Below are 16255 nucleotides of genomic sequence, written 5' to 3'. Positions count from 1 at the left end.
ACCAACTCCACCTCTTGTCTTGGCTCACTTCTTCCTAGTACTGGACACCGTTCAGTCATATACTTCTGGCACCATACCCCCCTTAGCCCAGGCACAAGCGTCATGGCCGCTGCTGCGTCTTCCAGCAAACATGTTCTGGTCGTCGGAGGTGCTGGCTTCCTCGGTGAGTGACAGGAAGATGTCAGGGTGGTGCGGACGTGTAGCTGACGCAGCATTCCTACTTCCGCAATACCGTCGTTACCTCAGGATCTGCCATCACCAAGCGTCTGCTCGCTCAAGGTCATACTGTAACATCAATGTCACCCTCAGGGCGGGCCTTCCTCACTCCATCAGGACACAGACCAGCCTGGTCATCCTCTCCCTCGGTCAGGTGGGAGAAGGCTGATGCCTTCCAGCCCGAAACCTACAAGGGCTTCCTCACTGGCGAGACTCGGGCTTCCACCAGCAGTGAGAAGTTGCCGCCCGTTTCGGCTGTTGTCAGTACCATTGGAGTGCTACTAGAGGGCGATTACAAGGGCAAAGACTCGAGCATGAGTGGGACCTTCAGAGCTCTGGCGAGGGGTTGGGGGTTGGACAAGGGAAACCCCTTGGATGAGGCCAAGGAGGGGTTGTATGAGAAGATGAATCGGGACGCTGGTAAGTGTAGTTGAGCAGTCTCGAGGCTCTTTGTACAGTCTTGACTTACTTGCTCGGCAACTCTCGCCCCTGATCAGCCTTGAGCGTCGCACGGACATGGTCATCCATTCTTTCCTCTACTCCTTCAGAATCACCAACAGGACCTCCTTCCTTCATCTTCATCTCCGCCGAGGACATCTTCCGGCCCATAATAGACCCACGGTACATCAGCACAAAGCGAGAAGCAGAAAGGGGCCTGGAGGAGATGAGCTGGCATGCTGCTGCTGCTTCCAGCCCCGTTCGCCCAACCCCCTCGGACGCTGCCGATGTCGAGACGCCTGATGCAGATGGGGCTGGACTGACGGAAGAGATCAATGAAGGAGCACAACGACGAAGGGGGCGCTACAGTGCCGCACAAGGGGCCGACGCAACACGGATCTTTCGGCCGGTGTTTGTGCGACCTGGTGTGATGTACCACCCTCACACACGGCCCATCTCGACTATTCCGGCTGCCCTCTTGGATCTCTCATCCGCCATACACTCCTATTTCCCCTCAAAGGCTCCCACACCTGCCAATGTCCTTAACAGCGTGCTTGGACAGAGTCCGCTAGCAAGGCTGCTCACCCTGAGCCCGTTGCATATCGATACGGTGGCCAAGGCCGTGGGAGCAGCAGTGGACGACGAAGGTGTTTGGGGAGTGGTGAACACAAGGCGGATCAAGCGGCTGGCTGGTTTCAAGGAGTCTGATCTTGGCCACGAGGTGTACAGAGAGGATGAGAGAAGAGCAGAGGGGAGCGGCATGTATCGCTAGGCGAGGCCGAGGTTTTACGGAAGGGGGTCGGAAGCGAGGTGGTCCGTCCGCCGCTGCGAGTGAGGCCAGGATATGAGAAGCTAAGCTCCTGTCCCATCTTTATAATCTTCATTGTTTCGACGGTCACCTCTCATCCACTCGTCATTGCCAGCTATGGCGAGTACGTCTGCACTTCGACTCGACGTCTGTCTCGCTGCCCCGTCTTCCTCCTCTTCATCGGCAGCCGCGTCCACGTCGGCTCATCGTCTTCACCCTCGCATCCCGCCGCGGAGCGAATGGCCCCTCGACACCGATGGCATTGCAGACGATGATGACGGCTGGGGAGTCGGAAGCCAGGACGTTAGCTCTTCTGGGTGGATCACAGCCATTGGGTCTTGGCGTGAATCTCATCAGGTGGGGAGCGATCTAAGCCAAAGAGAAGCCCATCATCGGGATGCTTACCTCGCGCTAGGCATGGCAGATGGCACTACCTGGATCTTCAGCGAGAGAGGAGACGATGACTTCGAGACTGCTAGCAACTCAAATGCAATCAGACCTCAGCATGACGCATCAACCACTATCTCCACGCACTCGCACACGCCTCGGCCTCCCTCGCCCACCTCGTCTACTCACTCGCATGCCAGCCGCACACCCACCAGTCAAGGCCATGCTCATCCGCCATTCGCTGGCTTCAGTCATCATAGCGAAGCTTCAAGCGTGCTCAGCCCTACTCATACTACCTATGGTTTGTCAAGTGATACATTGTCCTCTGATGGCTGGACAGCGAGCGAGTCCAAGGACGAGGCTGTAGGGACCCATGCTCCCCCCAGTACCTCTGCAGGAATGGACGCCCTCGAGTCACGTCTAGAAGCTCAGTACCACAGCGGGAGCAACAAAGAGTCTGGCATCTCTCAAGTGATGGAGACTTTGGGACTGTCCCGTCACTCCCACTCGGCATCTCACCACTATCATTCGATGTCACCCTCCCCTTCTCGCCCGAAGAAGGGCAGCAGCAAGACGAGCCCAGCAGCGAGCGTTGGGAGCGCCAGTCCCGCGCTCACGCCTGTATCTCGACCTCCCTCTCCAGAGGTATCGCGAGGCACTTCCTCGAGTCTAGCAGCTCCTGTTGGCAGAAGACATGCGCACAGCAGAAGCTCAGCGCTGACTAGTGGTCTACCCGCTAGCTTCCCAGGATCAATCTCGACGAGTAGCGGGGCCGAAGGTCGGACGAGAGCCACTTCTGGAGTCAGCAGTCGCAGTAGCATCTATGCGGGTGCATCAACAGCCACTCTGGTTGCAGAAAACGAAGAGACCGAAGCGTCGCCCACTTCAAGACCGCCTCAAGACCTTCGCTCACTGAAGCCACTAATACGGATCACCTCAGCCGATCGCAGTGCAATCACCGCCATCAGATCGGTCGATCAGGGAGGATGTAGACTTCTTTTGGTTCTACATCGCAGTGGTATACTATCGACCTGGTCTCTCCGGGATGCGAGGCTCCTTTCTTCGATCGACCTAGCTTCTTCAATATCTTACCTTGCGGCCGCAGCCCCTGCACCGCCAGTTCCAGCTGCCGCCACTGGCCTTTCAGGAGGGCTTCCCGGACCCTTGGCCAACATTGCAGCTCTCAGATCCATCTCCAGCTCTCCTGCACCAGGGAAAGGAGGTTTCGCTTCCCGCCCCAGCTCGAGGCCGGCTTCGAGAGGCCCTGGAGGACCGGGGAGCCCCGCAGCAGCAGCAGCCCCGGCCTTTGGTGAGGTACCCTATAGCCATCATGGTCATTTTCAAGGTCTAGAGGTGAGACGAGATCAGGACGGAACCGTCTTGGCGGCCTGTTACGACTCGATCAAGAGTAGGGTAATCTTCGTCGAGGTTGCAGGGCTCAAGGCTTGTGACACTGCCTCTTTGAGCGTTGTTGGGACATTGGACACCCCAGAGGCTGTTGAGATTCCGTCTATTGTACTCTCAAAGGCTCCTCTGTCGGCTCAGGTAGCTTATCAGACGCAAGACCAAACAAAAGTTGTTTTCCACGACGTCACTTTTGCGGGACCCAAGAAGAAAGTCATGGCTGCTCCCAACAAGACGGTCAGCCTGCCTGTTCCCGAGGGCGAAGCTCTTCTGGACCTATCGCTGATATGGGACAGCGTACTACTTCTAGCGACCTCGCAACAGGTCGAGATATTGAAGAGACAGGAAGATCAGCTAGTGTCGCTTGCTTCGATCTCTTTGGCTGACGTAGACAGTGTCAAGCTTTTGCCTGCGCTGAGCAGTGGCACAAGTAGATGGGCCACAATTGACTGCCACGATAGCAGCCAACTGCTGGAGATAATTAGCAACCCTTCTCACGCCGAGGTCATCCTCGCATCGACTGATTTGGACAAGGGCGCTACCGCTACTCCGATGTCAGCTTTGCCTAAGGACGACATCAGTGACAGCACGCCTGATGTGGTCCAGGGGCAGATAATCCAGAGTGGCAGAGTGGTACTTGCCAGAGCCGGCTCAAATTCTCAATCCAAGACGCTGTATCAGTCCGCACAAGACAGCGATAGCTCGGTGGCACGACTCTTGCCCCTCAGCATGGAACGTATAGTTAGTGTGTCGCCAGCAGGGCACCTTGTATCGGTGCCTCTGTCTAAGCTACTGGCAACTACCCCGCTCGTTGATCCTAGCACTCAGAATTCTCCTCAGACCAAAGCTGCTCTTACACTCTTCACTACAATCTCCCACCCTCGAGCGCAGTCTCGAATCGTCATCGGAGGTTACGAGTCTGGCGACATTGCCTTTTGGGATTCAAGCAGTCTCGCATTGCTCGCACAATGGTCCCTCTTCACCACGCCCATTATCGACTTTTGCCAATTCGGCAAAGAGGACAACACTCTTCGCCTGCACGGCTGTGTCGCCATCGCAGCACAAGACGGCACTGTGGCAATCATTCTGCTGGACGGCTTCAAATTGCTGCATCTCATCCCTGGCCGAGGAGCCCCGTTGGAGCGTATCGCAGTCAGAGCCGATGAGATTCTGCTGCTCTATGGAGACGAGAGGGCAAGAGTGTGGGATATGGCTACCATGGAGCTGAGGAGATCAGTTGGCGTGGAGCAGGCGTTATCCCTCCTTGACGATGGGGCAGGCGCGTGGAGTCAGCATCAGTTCATGAGCCACGACGGGCCGTCCAGCTCATCGTCCACTGGTGTTCTGTCTACAGTCGTAAACGAGAGAGGCGGTCAGCCTACTCTGACCGCTGACCTTGGCAGAGCAATCGAAGCTGCTGCAAAGGCTGTTCGCGTCTCGATGGGCGCTGATACATCGCCAATAGATGCGAAGCGGGCCAATACCTCCGATGGTGAGGTTGCTCCCACCGCACTTCGACCTCAGCCTACCCGACCTGGAGCAACCGTCGCCGCCGGCGGAAAAAGAGCTCTTTCTATCTTGCGACCGCTGCTGGCCGCATTTTGGCCCAGACATAGGGAGACCCGCATGGACGACATTGTCGACGGTGTTCTCGGCGGCCTGCTCAAATCCTCGCGGTCCGCCTTCTTCGGCCTTCCGCGAGACAAGCAGGCGCACATCCTCTACTTGAGTAATCAACTTTTGCCTGCACCGGTCGAGACTTCACGAACGCTCGCCATCCTTGCCATGCTAGAGGTGCTGGCGCAGGACGAGGCTGTCGGAGCCAAATGCAAGGAGCTAGCAGACTGGGTTGTGGAGAGCACCACGAACATGTCGCCTTCATTGCTCGCTCTGCATCTTGTGGATCCGACCAGCGAAATCAAGGTTGCTGCCAATCGCTTGTTCAATGGTCATGTATCCGGCATGACTGGAGAGGAGATCGAGAAGCTCTGCGGGGGTTGGCGATCGGTACTGCCGCCGAAGCAAGTCTCATCGTCGGCTTCCGCCTCATCTCCAGTCGCGATGCCGCCCTCCGAGTCAGCTTCGGTGACTTCCCTCGCCCTGCTCGGTTTCATCGGTGTGTCTTGCTACAAGTCTCTCGATCCGGCGCTGCTCAAAGACATAGCTACCTCGATCCTCGCGAGTCTCTCCCTGGAGGGCCCGCCTCCTCTTCAGAACCTTGCGCTGGAGCTCTGCTTGTCTGGCTTCTCGACTTGGCAGCCTTACCTGGACGCAATGGATCTCCTTCGAAAGGTCTTCCGTCTGGCCATGTCGAACATCGGCGAGACGGGCAGTGCCAGTGGGGGAGCCAGCGCCCTTGCACAATCGCCCACTATCTCGACTGCGATCCGCAACCTTGCTCGTCGCACAACGCTTCACATTGCCGAGGAGAACACTCCGCTGTTCATGACTACCCTACACCTCGACATTCTCCAAGCAGCCACGGCTGCGCAGGCCAACGCAACGATGCACCTCGTAGCCTACATCATCCGTCGTCGTCCCCTCGTCCTATACGCCAATCTTCCCCGCTTGACAGAAGCCGTGGTCAAGTCCCTCGACCCTACCTCACCACTCCGGGAGTCTGTGCTGAGCTCAGCAACACTGATGATCTCTGAGCTGATCGGGGCCTACCCATGTATTGCCTTCCACAACCGACTGCAGCGCCTCGCCATTGGCACGCACGAAGGTGCCGTGGTGCTGTACGACCTCAAGACGGCTACTCGTCTTTTTATCCTCGAAGGTCACCAAAAGAGAGTAGACGCCGTCAGCTTCTCTCCTTCGGATGGGAGGAGACTGGTCAGTGTCAGTTTGGGAGAGGGGAAGGCCTTAGGGTGGAAAGTGGGGAGTTCACTAGCGGGATTCTTTGCGCCGGGGGTGATGCCTAAGCAGGGAGGGAGTGAAGGGACGGCGGGCGCTTATAAGGCGGTTCACTTTGAGGCGCAGAGGAGACGAGTTGGAGCCGGACATGGAGCAGTCGCAAAGGAAGGTGGTCAAAAGAGCGGTGCAAAGGCGAGTCTGGAGGAGAAGCACAACGGCAACGAGGTAGAAGAGCTACCTCGCGTCTCCTTTGACTGGAAGAATGACCGTGTAGGCATCTTTGAGATCGCAGGGGAGCCCACCACACGTATCCCTTTTGATGTCTCTTAAACAACAAACAACACGCTATATCCTGCGGACAAGAAATGCAAATCTATGGATTGCGGACATTGCATGACGAAGGGGTGGGTGTGGCCGGAGAGCCAGATAGATGGACTTCGCTTTTCTCTGATGACGATGCTTATCGCGACTGACCTCACTTCTTGCGCACAAGCGGTACGTCCGAGTCGCTATCGCTGCTATCATCCACCACTGCCGGTGCCTGCTTCTTCGGCGCGGGCTTCTCCTTCTTGCCCGTCTCAATGACCTTTTCAACAGACTTCTTGCTGGTGTTGGGCTTCGCAGTCCCCTTCTTCCCAGCCTTGGTCGCATCGTCCTTACGCGTCTCGGCTACCTCGTCCTGCAGCTCCTGCCTCCTAGCTGAGCTCATGTTGTCGCGGATCTTGGCAGTGGCTTCAGGTACGAACTCCCAAGTCGAAGGTAGACCGGGCTGTTGCGAGTCCGAGTAGTCGGCCCATTTGAACTTCTTCTGCATGGTCATGGGGAAGTACCCACCGATGGGCAGCTTCTGCAGTTGAAGATCGAGCTTGTCTGGCTCGCCTGCCTTCTCCTCTTTGACGGCGGGCTTCTTGCCCTTGACGCCCTTCTTGTCGTCTTCGTCCTCGTCCTTGACCTTGCCTTTGCCCTTCTTGGGGGCAGGCCCATCCTGAGCAACAAGGTAGGCATCCCACTTCTTCAGCCACGCTACAGTGATTCGAGGGTCAATGTAGTTGAGCTTCGATGTACCCAAAGACACGTCGCTCGTCTTGTTCTTGGAGTCCAAGTCCGCCTCGAATTTGCGAATCTGGTCGAACTTGCTCTTGATCTTCCTAGCACAGGAGTCTACCTTGATGGAGTCAGGATCGGCTGCCTTGCCCGTCTTCCTCTCCTTCTCAAGAGTCTTGAGCATGTCCTGCAGAGCCTTCTTCTCGGAGGCAACATCCTCTTCTGTCTTGATCTTGGCGACCTTAGGTTTGCCGTCCTCTTCCTCTTCGGGAGTCTCGGACCTCTGGCGCTGCTTCTTGCCACCCTTGCCCTTGAGCTTGACGTCGTCTGCCGGCTCTTCCTTCTTGATCAGACCAGCCTTGGCAAGGTCCATCTGGTAAAGTCGCTCAGCCTCTTGCCTCTCGAAAGCGCTTTCCAGCCTCGTAATCTTGTTGTTGACAAGTCTTTCCTCATGCTCTTTGATATCGTCCTCCGTCAGACCAAGGTCTTCCTCAAGGAATTTGGTCCAGTCGAACTCCTTGTAGTCCTTCTGTGGGTACTCCTTCTTGACCTCTTTAGCGGTCTTATGAACTGTCAAGATCTTCTGGCGCTCCTTATGAATGTCGTACTTCAGCGCGATCATCTTCTCGCTCGCACGCTGTGTTGCTCGTTCGGCGACCTGGGGGTTGATCGTCTTCTGATGGTTACACAGAATGGCAACAAGTCGATTGGCTTGCATATACTCGTCCTTGAGAGTCTGAGCGGTAGCCTCGATCGATCGCTCCTCCAGATTATCAGCAGTCTTGTTCAGTAGACCTTGGAAAGTCGTGGAAGCATTGTATGTTCTGAAGACTTTTGCGGAAAGACCAGCCATACCGCCTTTGCTGGGATCGCGCAAGAATTTGTTGACATCTGCAGTGTCCACTCGATCGAAGATGGCATCTGTTGCGCTCTTGGTCGTGAGAGCTCCCTTGGCATCCTTCGTACTGGTAGCGAACATCTTGATGTTCTTGAAGATCCGCTCAGGGACCTCCAGGGTCTCCTTGAACAGCATAGAGTCCTTTCCTAGGAACTCGAGCTGGACTTTCTTCTCTGCATCGACGAGCTCTTTGACATGCTCGACTAGCAGCGAGCAGACTCCATAGGTGGCGGCCTCGTCTTCACCCTTCTCATTACCAGCTCGCAAGCTGTAGTTGTCAATGAGCCACACAACTGTGCCCAGCTGTCGCTCCTGTCTAGACTTGCTGATGAGCATGTCATCGATCGTCTTCCTGAGCTTCTTGATACACTTGTCCAGCTTGCGAGCCTTCTCAAATTTGTCTCGATCCGAGTTGGACTTGAACGACGACGTGGAGTCGAGGTAGACGTACTTGTAGTTGCCATTGAAGTCGACCCAGTGAGCAAGCCAGGTGACGTCCTTGTACTCGACAACGGACTTCCACTTATGGCCGGCAGGCGGAGCGGGAGGCGGATGAGCGGGATCGTTGAGAGTGTGGTTGATCGTGATCTCCTCCGGCTGAACTCGAGGCTTGATCATACCCCGCTTGGGATGCTTTCCACGCCCCATGAACAGCGCCGGAGGCTCCACCAACACGTTGCCCACACGCTGCTTCTTCCCGTCGACCAGACAGCTCTTCATCTCTTCTTCGACGGCCTTCTTGTTCTCCATCTCCTTCTTGCGGGCCGAGGGAGCCAGCTTCTTCTTGCGCTCCTTCTCATCCTCTTTGATGCCCTTCTGATAGTCGTGCATCTGCTCAAAGTCAAGCTTGTCGAAGTCGGTAATCTTGGTTCCGTCCAGAGGTGGGTGGTCTTGCAGAACTTTCTTGAAATCTTTGAAGAAGTTGCTGTTGAACACAGGGTCCTGTACGTAGATCGTCTGCAGCTTCACAGCGTAGAAGAGTGCAGCCTCTTCAGCTTCCGGAGGGAGTTGTACAGCTTTGCCTGGTGGACGGTCAAAGCAAGAGCATAGAGTCAGTCCCGCTGAGATTGTGAACGCGTCAGTCTTCTTACTCACCATTGTACTTCAGCTTGACATCAGCAGGCAGAGGCTCGTAGGCAGGTGGGAACCGCGGCGTAGTGTGGTAAAGAGTACTCCACATCTGCCCGCCATCGCCGGTATGCTTGACGTTGCTTTTCTTGGCCCCCTCATTGCCCTCCCCGTCGTCATCGTCTTCTTCAGCGTCTTCGTCTTCCTCCTCGCCATCGTCATCCTCTTCCTCGTCCGATGAGGCTGACCTTGATTTGGCGGCCTTTGCTTTGGCAGGAGAGGCTGAACTCTTCCTGACACCATTGGAAAGCCTCTTCTTCTGCGCAGGAGCTGCCTTGGTGACGGCTGAGCGCTTCTTGCTGGCTCCCAGGGGCGCATCGTCGTCAGAATCAGAGTCGTCCGAGGGGTCTGCTTTGATTTTGCTAGAGCTGGCTCGCGGTCGGGAAGCAGCTGTGGATGCAGCTTTAGCCTTCTTCAAGGGGACATCCGAGTCCGAATCATCCGCGCTGCTGCTGGAAGCCTCTCGCTTGACTGCTGGTCTGGCCTTGCCGTTCGACGATGTAGGCTTGGACGAGCTCGCGTGACTTGAGCTTCCGTTCAAGGCAGTGTCGCGCTTAGGCTTTTTGGCCTGACATAGGAGATGAATTTGTGCGATCAGGGTGTCAGCTGAGAGCTCGACGAGCATACATGCGACCCCTATTGCGCTATACTCACGAGAGGCACGTCGTCCTCATCGCTGGATACGTCAATCTTCTTACGCGTGCCGTTGTGGGCAGGTCTATGTTGCCCGTTTCCGTTTGCGTTGCCGCTCTTGGAGAGGGGCGGCGAGGCTGCGGAAGTGCTGGACATTGTCGTGGTGGCGGTGTAGCCAGGCGTCGAGGAGAATGTGAGGTGAGGAAGGCAAGGTAACGTCGAGCGAGGGAAGGCAACAGCCTCCTTGGACCATTGCACGCACCTCGCCGCCCAGCCAGGCCACTTTACGCCTGTGTCCTGTCTGCCGTGCGCTTCTCTCTTCCCGTTCCTCTGTGCCTGTGTCCTTTTCCCGGCGCGCGTCGTCGGAACCGCGCTTGGACTGGCGGGGCGCGCGTGGCGGAGTGAGTGGTTGAGCCAGTGGCCACCCACTCCACCTCGGGAAATCGGAGAGGAAGGCGGCCAAGCGTCGTCAGCCACCTGCAGCCAAGGAACGCCTACTCCTCGTCTTCACCAACATTCTCATACCCATACACACAAGTACAGCCATCATGAAGCTCACAGTCAAGTCTCTACAAGGTGGCAACTTCAGTCTTGATGCCGAGCCGACGGACACTGTGAGTGAAGCCGATGGCATAGATATCTACATCGCAGAGCCAGTCTGACCCTCTCCTCTATCTTCCTTGGCTCAGATCGGTTCCATCAAGGCAAAGATCACAACAGAAAAGGGCCACCCCGCAGAGAACCAGAAGATCATCTACAGCGGAAAGATTCTCACCGATGACCAGACCGTGCAGGCATGCAATGTGACAGAAAAGGGATTCCTGGTATTGATGGTTTCAAAGGTGAGTACAAGTCTAGCAGTGCGCTTATTGGGCAGCGGACAGTCTGGCTGATCACTGCTTGCATATTCAATCATACAGCCCAAGGCCCCCAAGCCAGAAGCCCCCGCAGCTGCTCCCGCTGCCGTCCCAGCTGCATCTTCATCATCCACCAGCACCGAAGCACCAGCAGCAGCAGCAGCGCCATCAGAACCTGCCCCTGCAGCTTCTGCACCAGCTACAGAGAGCTCGACAACGCCAGCAGCACCAGCGTCAGCAGCTCCTGCCTCAACAACGTCTGCGCCAGGTGACCCCAGCTTCGTCACTGGCTCTCATCTGGAATCAGTCGTGCAGAACATGATGGAGATGGGCTTCGAGAGGGATCAGGTGCAACGGGCCCTGCGTGCAAGCTATAACAATCCTGATCGAGCGGTGGAGTACCTGATGAACGGCATCCCTGCCCACATTCAGCAACAGCAGCAGCAGCCCCAGCCCCAGCCGGCAAGTGGACAATCAGGCGCTGCAGCAGGAGCAGCAGCTCCCTCTGCCCCCTCTGGCGGAGCTACCGCCGCTCCCGCAACTGGTGGTGGTGCTGCAGCAGCTTCGCAACGTCCAGGAAACCTCTTTGAGGCCGCCGCCGCCGCCCAGCAAGGAGGAGCAGGAGGACGTGGTGGTGCTGCAGGTGGACCCGGAGCAGGAGCAGGAGACGACGACGAAGGCACTACCCTCGATCTAGGCAACCCCGCAATGATCGCTCAACTGCAGCAACTAGTACGGGAGAATCCTGCCGCTCTCCAGCCTCTGATTCAAGCCATTGCTCAGTCCAATCCGCAACTAGCCGCAGCGCTCCAGGCCGACCCACAAGGTGTGCTGGACCTCCTCAGCGGAGCTGCTGCCGGTGGTGGTCTCCCCGGAATGGAAGGAGAAGGCGAGGGAGAGGAGATGCAGCTGCCTACCATGGACCAGCTCGCACCTGAAGACAGGTCTGCCGTGGAGCAAATCGTCGCAATGGGCATTCCGGACGATAAGGCCATTGAGGCTTACCTCATGTGTGGAAGAAACGTGGAAATGGCCGTGCAGTACTACTTTGAGAACCCGCAAGACTTTGCTGATTAAGAAGGAAAGCGCAGAGGAGAATGGGAAAAAAGAAATCGTGGGACATGACAAGAGGACGAGGGGCCAACAACGAGTGGATTGGGACGGGACAGAGAGGCTGAGATAAGATTGTTTTGGACAGCCTAGTCTGCTCTTTTGGTAATATCATCATCTACCCTCATCTTCTTTCGAACCAATGCTACCTTTATCCAGTCATAGACCACCTTGATTAGGGCCTTCTCGTGGCTGTCAGACACTGCCAAAGATCATTTCAGATGGTACAAGGGCCCCTGAGTTGATTCTGACGCTGCTGAGAGGGCGGGCATCAGTCCTCCAGCGTCCGAACACCCTTGGAGCCGTTGGCATCCCTGGGTTCGTAACGCCAGCGCTTCAGACCGGAGTCGGACTCTGTTCCTGGGGTGCGGTTGCACCCCGCCAAGTCCTTCCTCGCCTTGGCCCCGAAGATCTTGTCCCATTGAGCGTCGTACCACGCGTGCCTGCCATGGAAGGCAGCGAAGTGGGCGATTAACGTCCCCTCTAGCAGCGAGTTGAAGGTGTTGGTGAGAGCCCACGCAGGGTATGAATGGAGCTTCTTGAGACTCTTGTCGTCGGCAAGAGTCTTGCATGTCCTTTTCAGATTGTTTGGGGTCGGCAGCCTAAGGAGCGTCTTCTCGTGTACCTGAGAAGCTGGGAAAGCTCTCTTGAGGCAGTACAGGGGACTTTCGTCGCCCTGTTCCTGGCTCTCTTGATGGCGCCCCAGCCTCTTGCTGATGCTGCTGTCCGACTTCCCTACGTAACACGTGAGAACGTCTTCCTCGGTCTCGATGACGTGGACGTACATCCCAGGCCCCTTGTACATCATACCAGAGAGCCGCTGGCCCTCTGGCTCTGCCAAGGTCGATCGGCCGCGCGTGAGTAGATAATTTGCCTCTGACTCGTCCATGAAGGACACGGCCAACTTTGCTAGCGTCTGAGGAGAAAAGTCTCCCCATACCTGCTTCACCGTTGGACAGTGTGTAATCTGCCTGACCTCACTGACAGAGACCATGAGAGTCTAAAGTAAGACCAAAGGCAGGAGAAACTTGATCTTGGGCAGAATCTCTAAGACGATAGGCTCTCAGGAGGCCGCGTCGAGGCCATTGTATATGTCTTTGTAGTCCAGCCGAGACAGCTGGTGCCTTCATGCCACTCTTTCGCCTCCTCCTGACCGCCTGCCTTGCTCTGCAGACGAGACACATATGCGTTGAAATTCATGTTCTGGAGGGAGAGAGCGACAGAGACATGTCAGGAGCTGCTATAGGTATCAAGGCGTTCTCTACACTGCGTAGCATCTCTAACAGACAGACCACTCTTTGGTTCGCGTAGCTAGGGCAAAGGGAGGTTCCAAGCTTTTCTATGCGCACATAGGCTCTTACCCCTCTTGGTGCCTTTGCGCCGGGCTTCGATCCATGCAACTACCCACATATGAGAGAACGAGAATACTCCTTTAGCCTCGTCAGCACCGAAGCAGATAAAAAGAGTAGACTTGGTTGTTGGCAGCGAATGTATGCGTTGATAGTTCCAGGCAAATGTGGGAGGGAGGGTGAAGCAGCGCCGATGAGGAGATGCTGAGGTGTGCGACATGTAGGGAGGCTTTAGAGTAGAGCTTGATGTGTGATGTAGAGTGCGCAGAAGAACAGTGCGGCGTGGAAAAAGGGCTAAGGTGTGAAGTAAGGTAGAGAGTAAGTTACGATGTTAGGACAAGAGCGAAAGGGACGAGAAGAACGTCCTAATGCAGATGGTCTTCCGTCTCTCTCCGAGGCAGTGAGGCGTTTGCTACCACTACTACCTGCCTCAGTCGAGTCCTGTGCCTTCGTCACCCGGACTCCTCCGACGCATGATCCATTGAAGCGCGGCGCACGCTTGCCGCCACGGTACTGGCAGCAAAGACGGATCTGTGCCTGGATGCTCACGTGAACCTCGAATTGTTGCGGACACAGCTGTTTCAACGACTCCCATTGCCTGCTAGACGTCCTTTCGATGGGTGCAATTCGCGCTTGCTACTCGCAGGAGCATTTCCGTCGATAGTGATAAGACACCTTGCTTAAGCTCGCTGCAGGAGTCGAGTCGGAGCTTGATCTGTGAGGCTAGATCTCAGGCTTAAGGTAGCACTCCAGCGACACCTTGCCTACCAAGAGCACTGAGAGCTCTCGCAAGACAGAAGACAGGATAGCGTAGAAGCAAAAGTACAGACGAGCCACAGGCAGGAGGGTGACGTGATTCATAGTTCGCGATGGACATTGCTTGTGAAGACTGGGACACATGCAGACACGACAATTCGAGAGTGTACATGGAGGGGTAAAACTTCGGAATCCTTGAGTCCTTCACAAGTCTGACTATTACAGAGGCCATCACTCGATGCCGCTGATGCTATCCCTGATTGCAATGACAATAACAGTCTAGACGACGAAGCGGAAGAAGGGACTGTCCTCGCCCTGTCGGCCCACCTCGATGGTCCTGCGCAACGCCTCGACTCTCTCCTCCTCGACATTCTTGTCCAGCACGACCTTGTCTTGCAGCTCGCTTGACCTGCTTGTGCCTGTCTGTCTTAACTCCGTCGTCGTTTCCCTATCTCCGACGCTACCCGTTGCGGGAGCCGTCGCGTCTCCGAGGTGCTCCGCCTCACGTCGGTACGCAGCTCGATCCCTGCGGTGATTGTTTACTACGAAGAACACTGCAGATACGAGGGTGATGGCTAGGCCGGCAGCGAGGATGCCGAGGGAGATCCACATGCCCTTCTTGTAGTAGGGCGCGCCCTCGACGAAGAGGCCCAGAGTACCTAGCAGGGGTCCGCATTGCGATACCACGCCGAGGATGGAAAGTCCCATACCTCTTGCTCGCGGCGAAGCGACGTTGGAAATAAGCCACGTATACGTGAGCGGGACACAGCTGAACAAACCGAATGTAACGAGGAAGACAGCTCCGTATCTTGTAGCGAAGTCTTGCTTCAAGGCGAGTAGCAGGTATCCGATGATGCCGATTACGAAGTCAACTGCAAGGAACGTGGCGCGATGCTGGAAACGGTCGCTCAGGTAGACTTGTGTAAGAGCTGAGGCCCATGCGACCAGATAGGGGCCACAAGTGTATCCTTGGGCTTTGAGAGCAGTCAAACCTGACTGGTTCAGAATCTTGGGAAGGTAGATGGGCACAGACGCGTAGCCCACATTGCAGCAGAACAGGAGCAGTGCAGTCAGCCAACCGACGGGATGAGTCAGACCGGCAATAGTCGACTTCTTGTCGAACTTGCTCTTGATGCCGTGCAGAATAGTGGCGCCCTTGCTCTGCTCTCCTACCGCTCCTTGGTGTGTGTCGACCGGCTTGAAGAGTCGCTCATCGGCGATACGCTTCTGGCGCTCATTGAGGAAGCGACAGTGCTTAGGGTTGTCCGGCAGGAAGAGGTAGACAAAAATGGACAGGATCATAGAGGGTGCGCCTTCCACGACGAAGAGGAGTCTCCAGCCGGCAATTGCCGAATTTGCTTGTACGAGGGCGTAGGCGAGCGCTCCTGCAATCGCGGAAGCTATAGCCGACGAAGTCACGAAGAACGCGAAGCGCAGACCGACCTCGCGACGTGGGAAGAAGAAGCCGAGATAGAGAGCGATTCCCGTTCCGAAGCCAGCCTCAGCCACTCCTGTGCAAAAGCGAGCGACTAATAGACCAGCAAGATTGGTCGCAGTGGCCTGGAGAGCGGACGAAAGCCCCCAGATGAAGACCATTGCTGCGACCCACTGGTGCGCCGGAACCACTAGGTAGAAGAGGAGCAGCGGTTGAAAGACGATGTACCCAACGTAGAAGATTGTGGTGACGATGCGATATTGATCAGCTGTGAGGCCGAGATCGGCACCCATTCCGGCCGTCTCTGCATTGCCGACGTCTGTAATTGGCACGCGGTCGTCAGTATCGCCGGCTTTTCAAACATTTCCGTTCTGATGTCTAACGAACTCACTAGATCGATCGATGAATGAGGCGCCATAGATGACAGCGACCAAAGGCAGAATATTCCAGTCCAAGAGTCTCCTCACTTTTGTCTCCTCCTCATCTGTCCACCACTTAATGGAGCGGACATCCTCCGTCCTGACCTGGTTCGAGTCCGTGTGCTCCTCGAGCTTGATGGAATCGGGAGATGCATAGGTCTGGGAGTAGGTAGTGGGGTTCTGCTTCTCAGAGGTGTGGCTTTCGCCTTGTGCTAGAGGTGACGAGTCCATATTGCCGTGTCTACAGTGCCGTGTCTACAGCTTCACTACTGCAGCAGCCTGGAGGAGAGATGGGCGATCAAGGGAAGGTGCAGTGGGGAAGGGGAAGAAGTACCCTCATTCCTTCTTATTTAGGGCAGCAGTAGCGGGGAGCTCGCATCCCCTTTTCTTTTCCTCCTCTTGACTCGCCCTGCGCATTGATCAGCACCGCGACCGCGTTCAGGAAGGAAGCGAGGTCTCGTGTCTTACCCCACACATATTGGAGACAGGCGGACCTCACAACAACAGCAGCTTATGG

At 56.1% G+C, this 16255-nt stretch overlaps 6 protein-coding genes across 6 annotated transcripts; 3 read left to right on the top strand and 3 right to left on the bottom strand.

Annotated features, from left to right (window-relative positions):
• Nucleotides 1–102: 102 nt before the first annotated feature.
• BCV69DRAFT_305059 (hypothetical protein) lies at nucleotides 103–1426 on the top strand (the record flags this gene model as incomplete). The annotated part of the gene is made up of 3 exons (XM_025494663.1): nucleotides 103–163; nucleotides 247–636; nucleotides 714–1426. The coding sequence occupies 3 exons, from the start codon at nucleotides 103–105 to the stop codon at nucleotides 1424–1426; spliced, it is 1164 nt and encodes a 387-aa protein (XP_025345264.1).
• Nucleotides 1427–5650: 4224 nt separating this feature from the next.
• On the top strand, nucleotides 5651–6070 carry BCV69DRAFT_242606 (hypothetical protein; the record flags this gene model as incomplete). Its single annotated transcript, XM_025490040.1, has 1 exon — nucleotides 5651–6070. A coding segment is annotated over one exon (420 nt), but the record flags the coding sequence as incomplete, so codon positions are not given.
• A 132-nt stretch (nucleotides 6071–6202) lies between these two features.
• On the bottom strand, nucleotides 6203–10051 carry BCV69DRAFT_274367 (hypothetical protein). The gene is made up of 3 exons (XM_025491036.1): nucleotides 9834–10051; nucleotides 9147–9747; nucleotides 6203–9073 (listed from the first exon to the last, which is right to left on the bottom strand). The coding sequence occupies exons 1-3, from the start codon at nucleotides 9966–9968 to the stop codon at nucleotides 6585–6587; spliced, it is 3225 nt and encodes a 1074-aa protein (XP_025345262.1). The 5' UTR covers nucleotides 9969–10051; the 3' UTR covers nucleotides 6203–6584.
• A 309-nt stretch (nucleotides 10052–10360) lies between these two features.
• Nucleotides 10361–11746, top strand: BCV69DRAFT_274363 (UV excision repair protein Rad23; the record flags this gene model as incomplete). Its single annotated transcript, XM_025491035.1, has 4 exons — nucleotides 10361–10426; nucleotides 10502–10654; nucleotides 10733–11534; nucleotides 11568–11746. The coding sequence occupies 4 exons, from the start codon at nucleotides 10361–10363 to the stop codon at nucleotides 11744–11746; spliced, it is 1200 nt and encodes a 399-aa protein (XP_025345261.1).
• A 304-nt stretch (nucleotides 11747–12050) lies between these two features.
• Nucleotides 12051–12773, bottom strand: BCV69DRAFT_301556 (hypothetical protein; the record flags this gene model as incomplete). Its single annotated transcript, XM_025494577.1, has 1 exon — nucleotides 12051–12773. The coding sequence occupies one exon, from the start codon at nucleotides 12771–12773 to the stop codon at nucleotides 12051–12053; it is 723 nt and encodes a 240-aa protein (XP_025345260.1).
• A 982-nt stretch (nucleotides 12774–13755) lies between these two features.
• Nucleotides 13756–16085, bottom strand: BCV69DRAFT_85173 (MFS general substrate transporter). Its single transcript, XM_025495575.1, has 2 exons — nucleotides 15711–16085; nucleotides 13756–15638 (listed from the first exon to the last, which is right to left on the bottom strand). Exons 1-2 carry the CDS (start codon nucleotides 15967–15969, stop codon nucleotides 14164–14166), a joined length of 1734 nt encoding a protein of 577 aa, XP_025345259.1. The 5' UTR covers nucleotides 15970–16085; the 3' UTR covers nucleotides 13756–14163.
• Nucleotides 16086–16255: the final 170 nt, after the last annotated feature.

This window comes from Pseudomicrostroma glucosiphilum, assembly GCF_003144135.1.
Source record: "Pseudomicrostroma glucosiphilum strain MCA 4718 unplaced genomic scaffold BCV69scaffold_18, whole genome shotgun sequence".
Lineage (NCBI taxonomy): Eukaryota > Fungi > Basidiomycota > Exobasidiomycetes > Microstromatales > Microstromataceae > Microstroma > Microstroma glucosiphilum.
The sequence above is the reverse complement of the archived record's forward strand: the minus strand, read 5'-3'. Positions and strand labels throughout refer to the sequence as shown.

Coding starts and splice junctions, on each gene's coding strand:
- BCV69DRAFT_274367 (XM_025491036.1), bottom strand. CDS start 9,968: ATGTCCAGCACTTCCGCAGCCTCGCCGCCCCTCTCCAAGAGCGGCAAC. Junction 9,748..9,833: donor ATGAGGACGACGTGCCTCTC/GTGAGTATAGCG, acceptor CTCCTATGTCAG/GCCAAAAAGCCTAAGCGCGA. Junction 9,074..9,146: donor TGTCAAGCTGAAGTACAATG/GTGAGTAAGAAG, acceptor ACCGTCCACCAG/GCAAAGCTGTACAACTCCCT.
- BCV69DRAFT_85173 (XM_025495575.1), bottom strand. CDS start 15,969: ATGGACTCGTCACCTCTAGCACAAGGCGAAAGCCACACCTCTGAGAAG. Junction 15,639..15,710: donor CTCATTCATCGATCGATCTA/GTGAGTTCGTTA, acceptor TGCCAATTACAG/ACGTCGGCAATGCAGAGACG.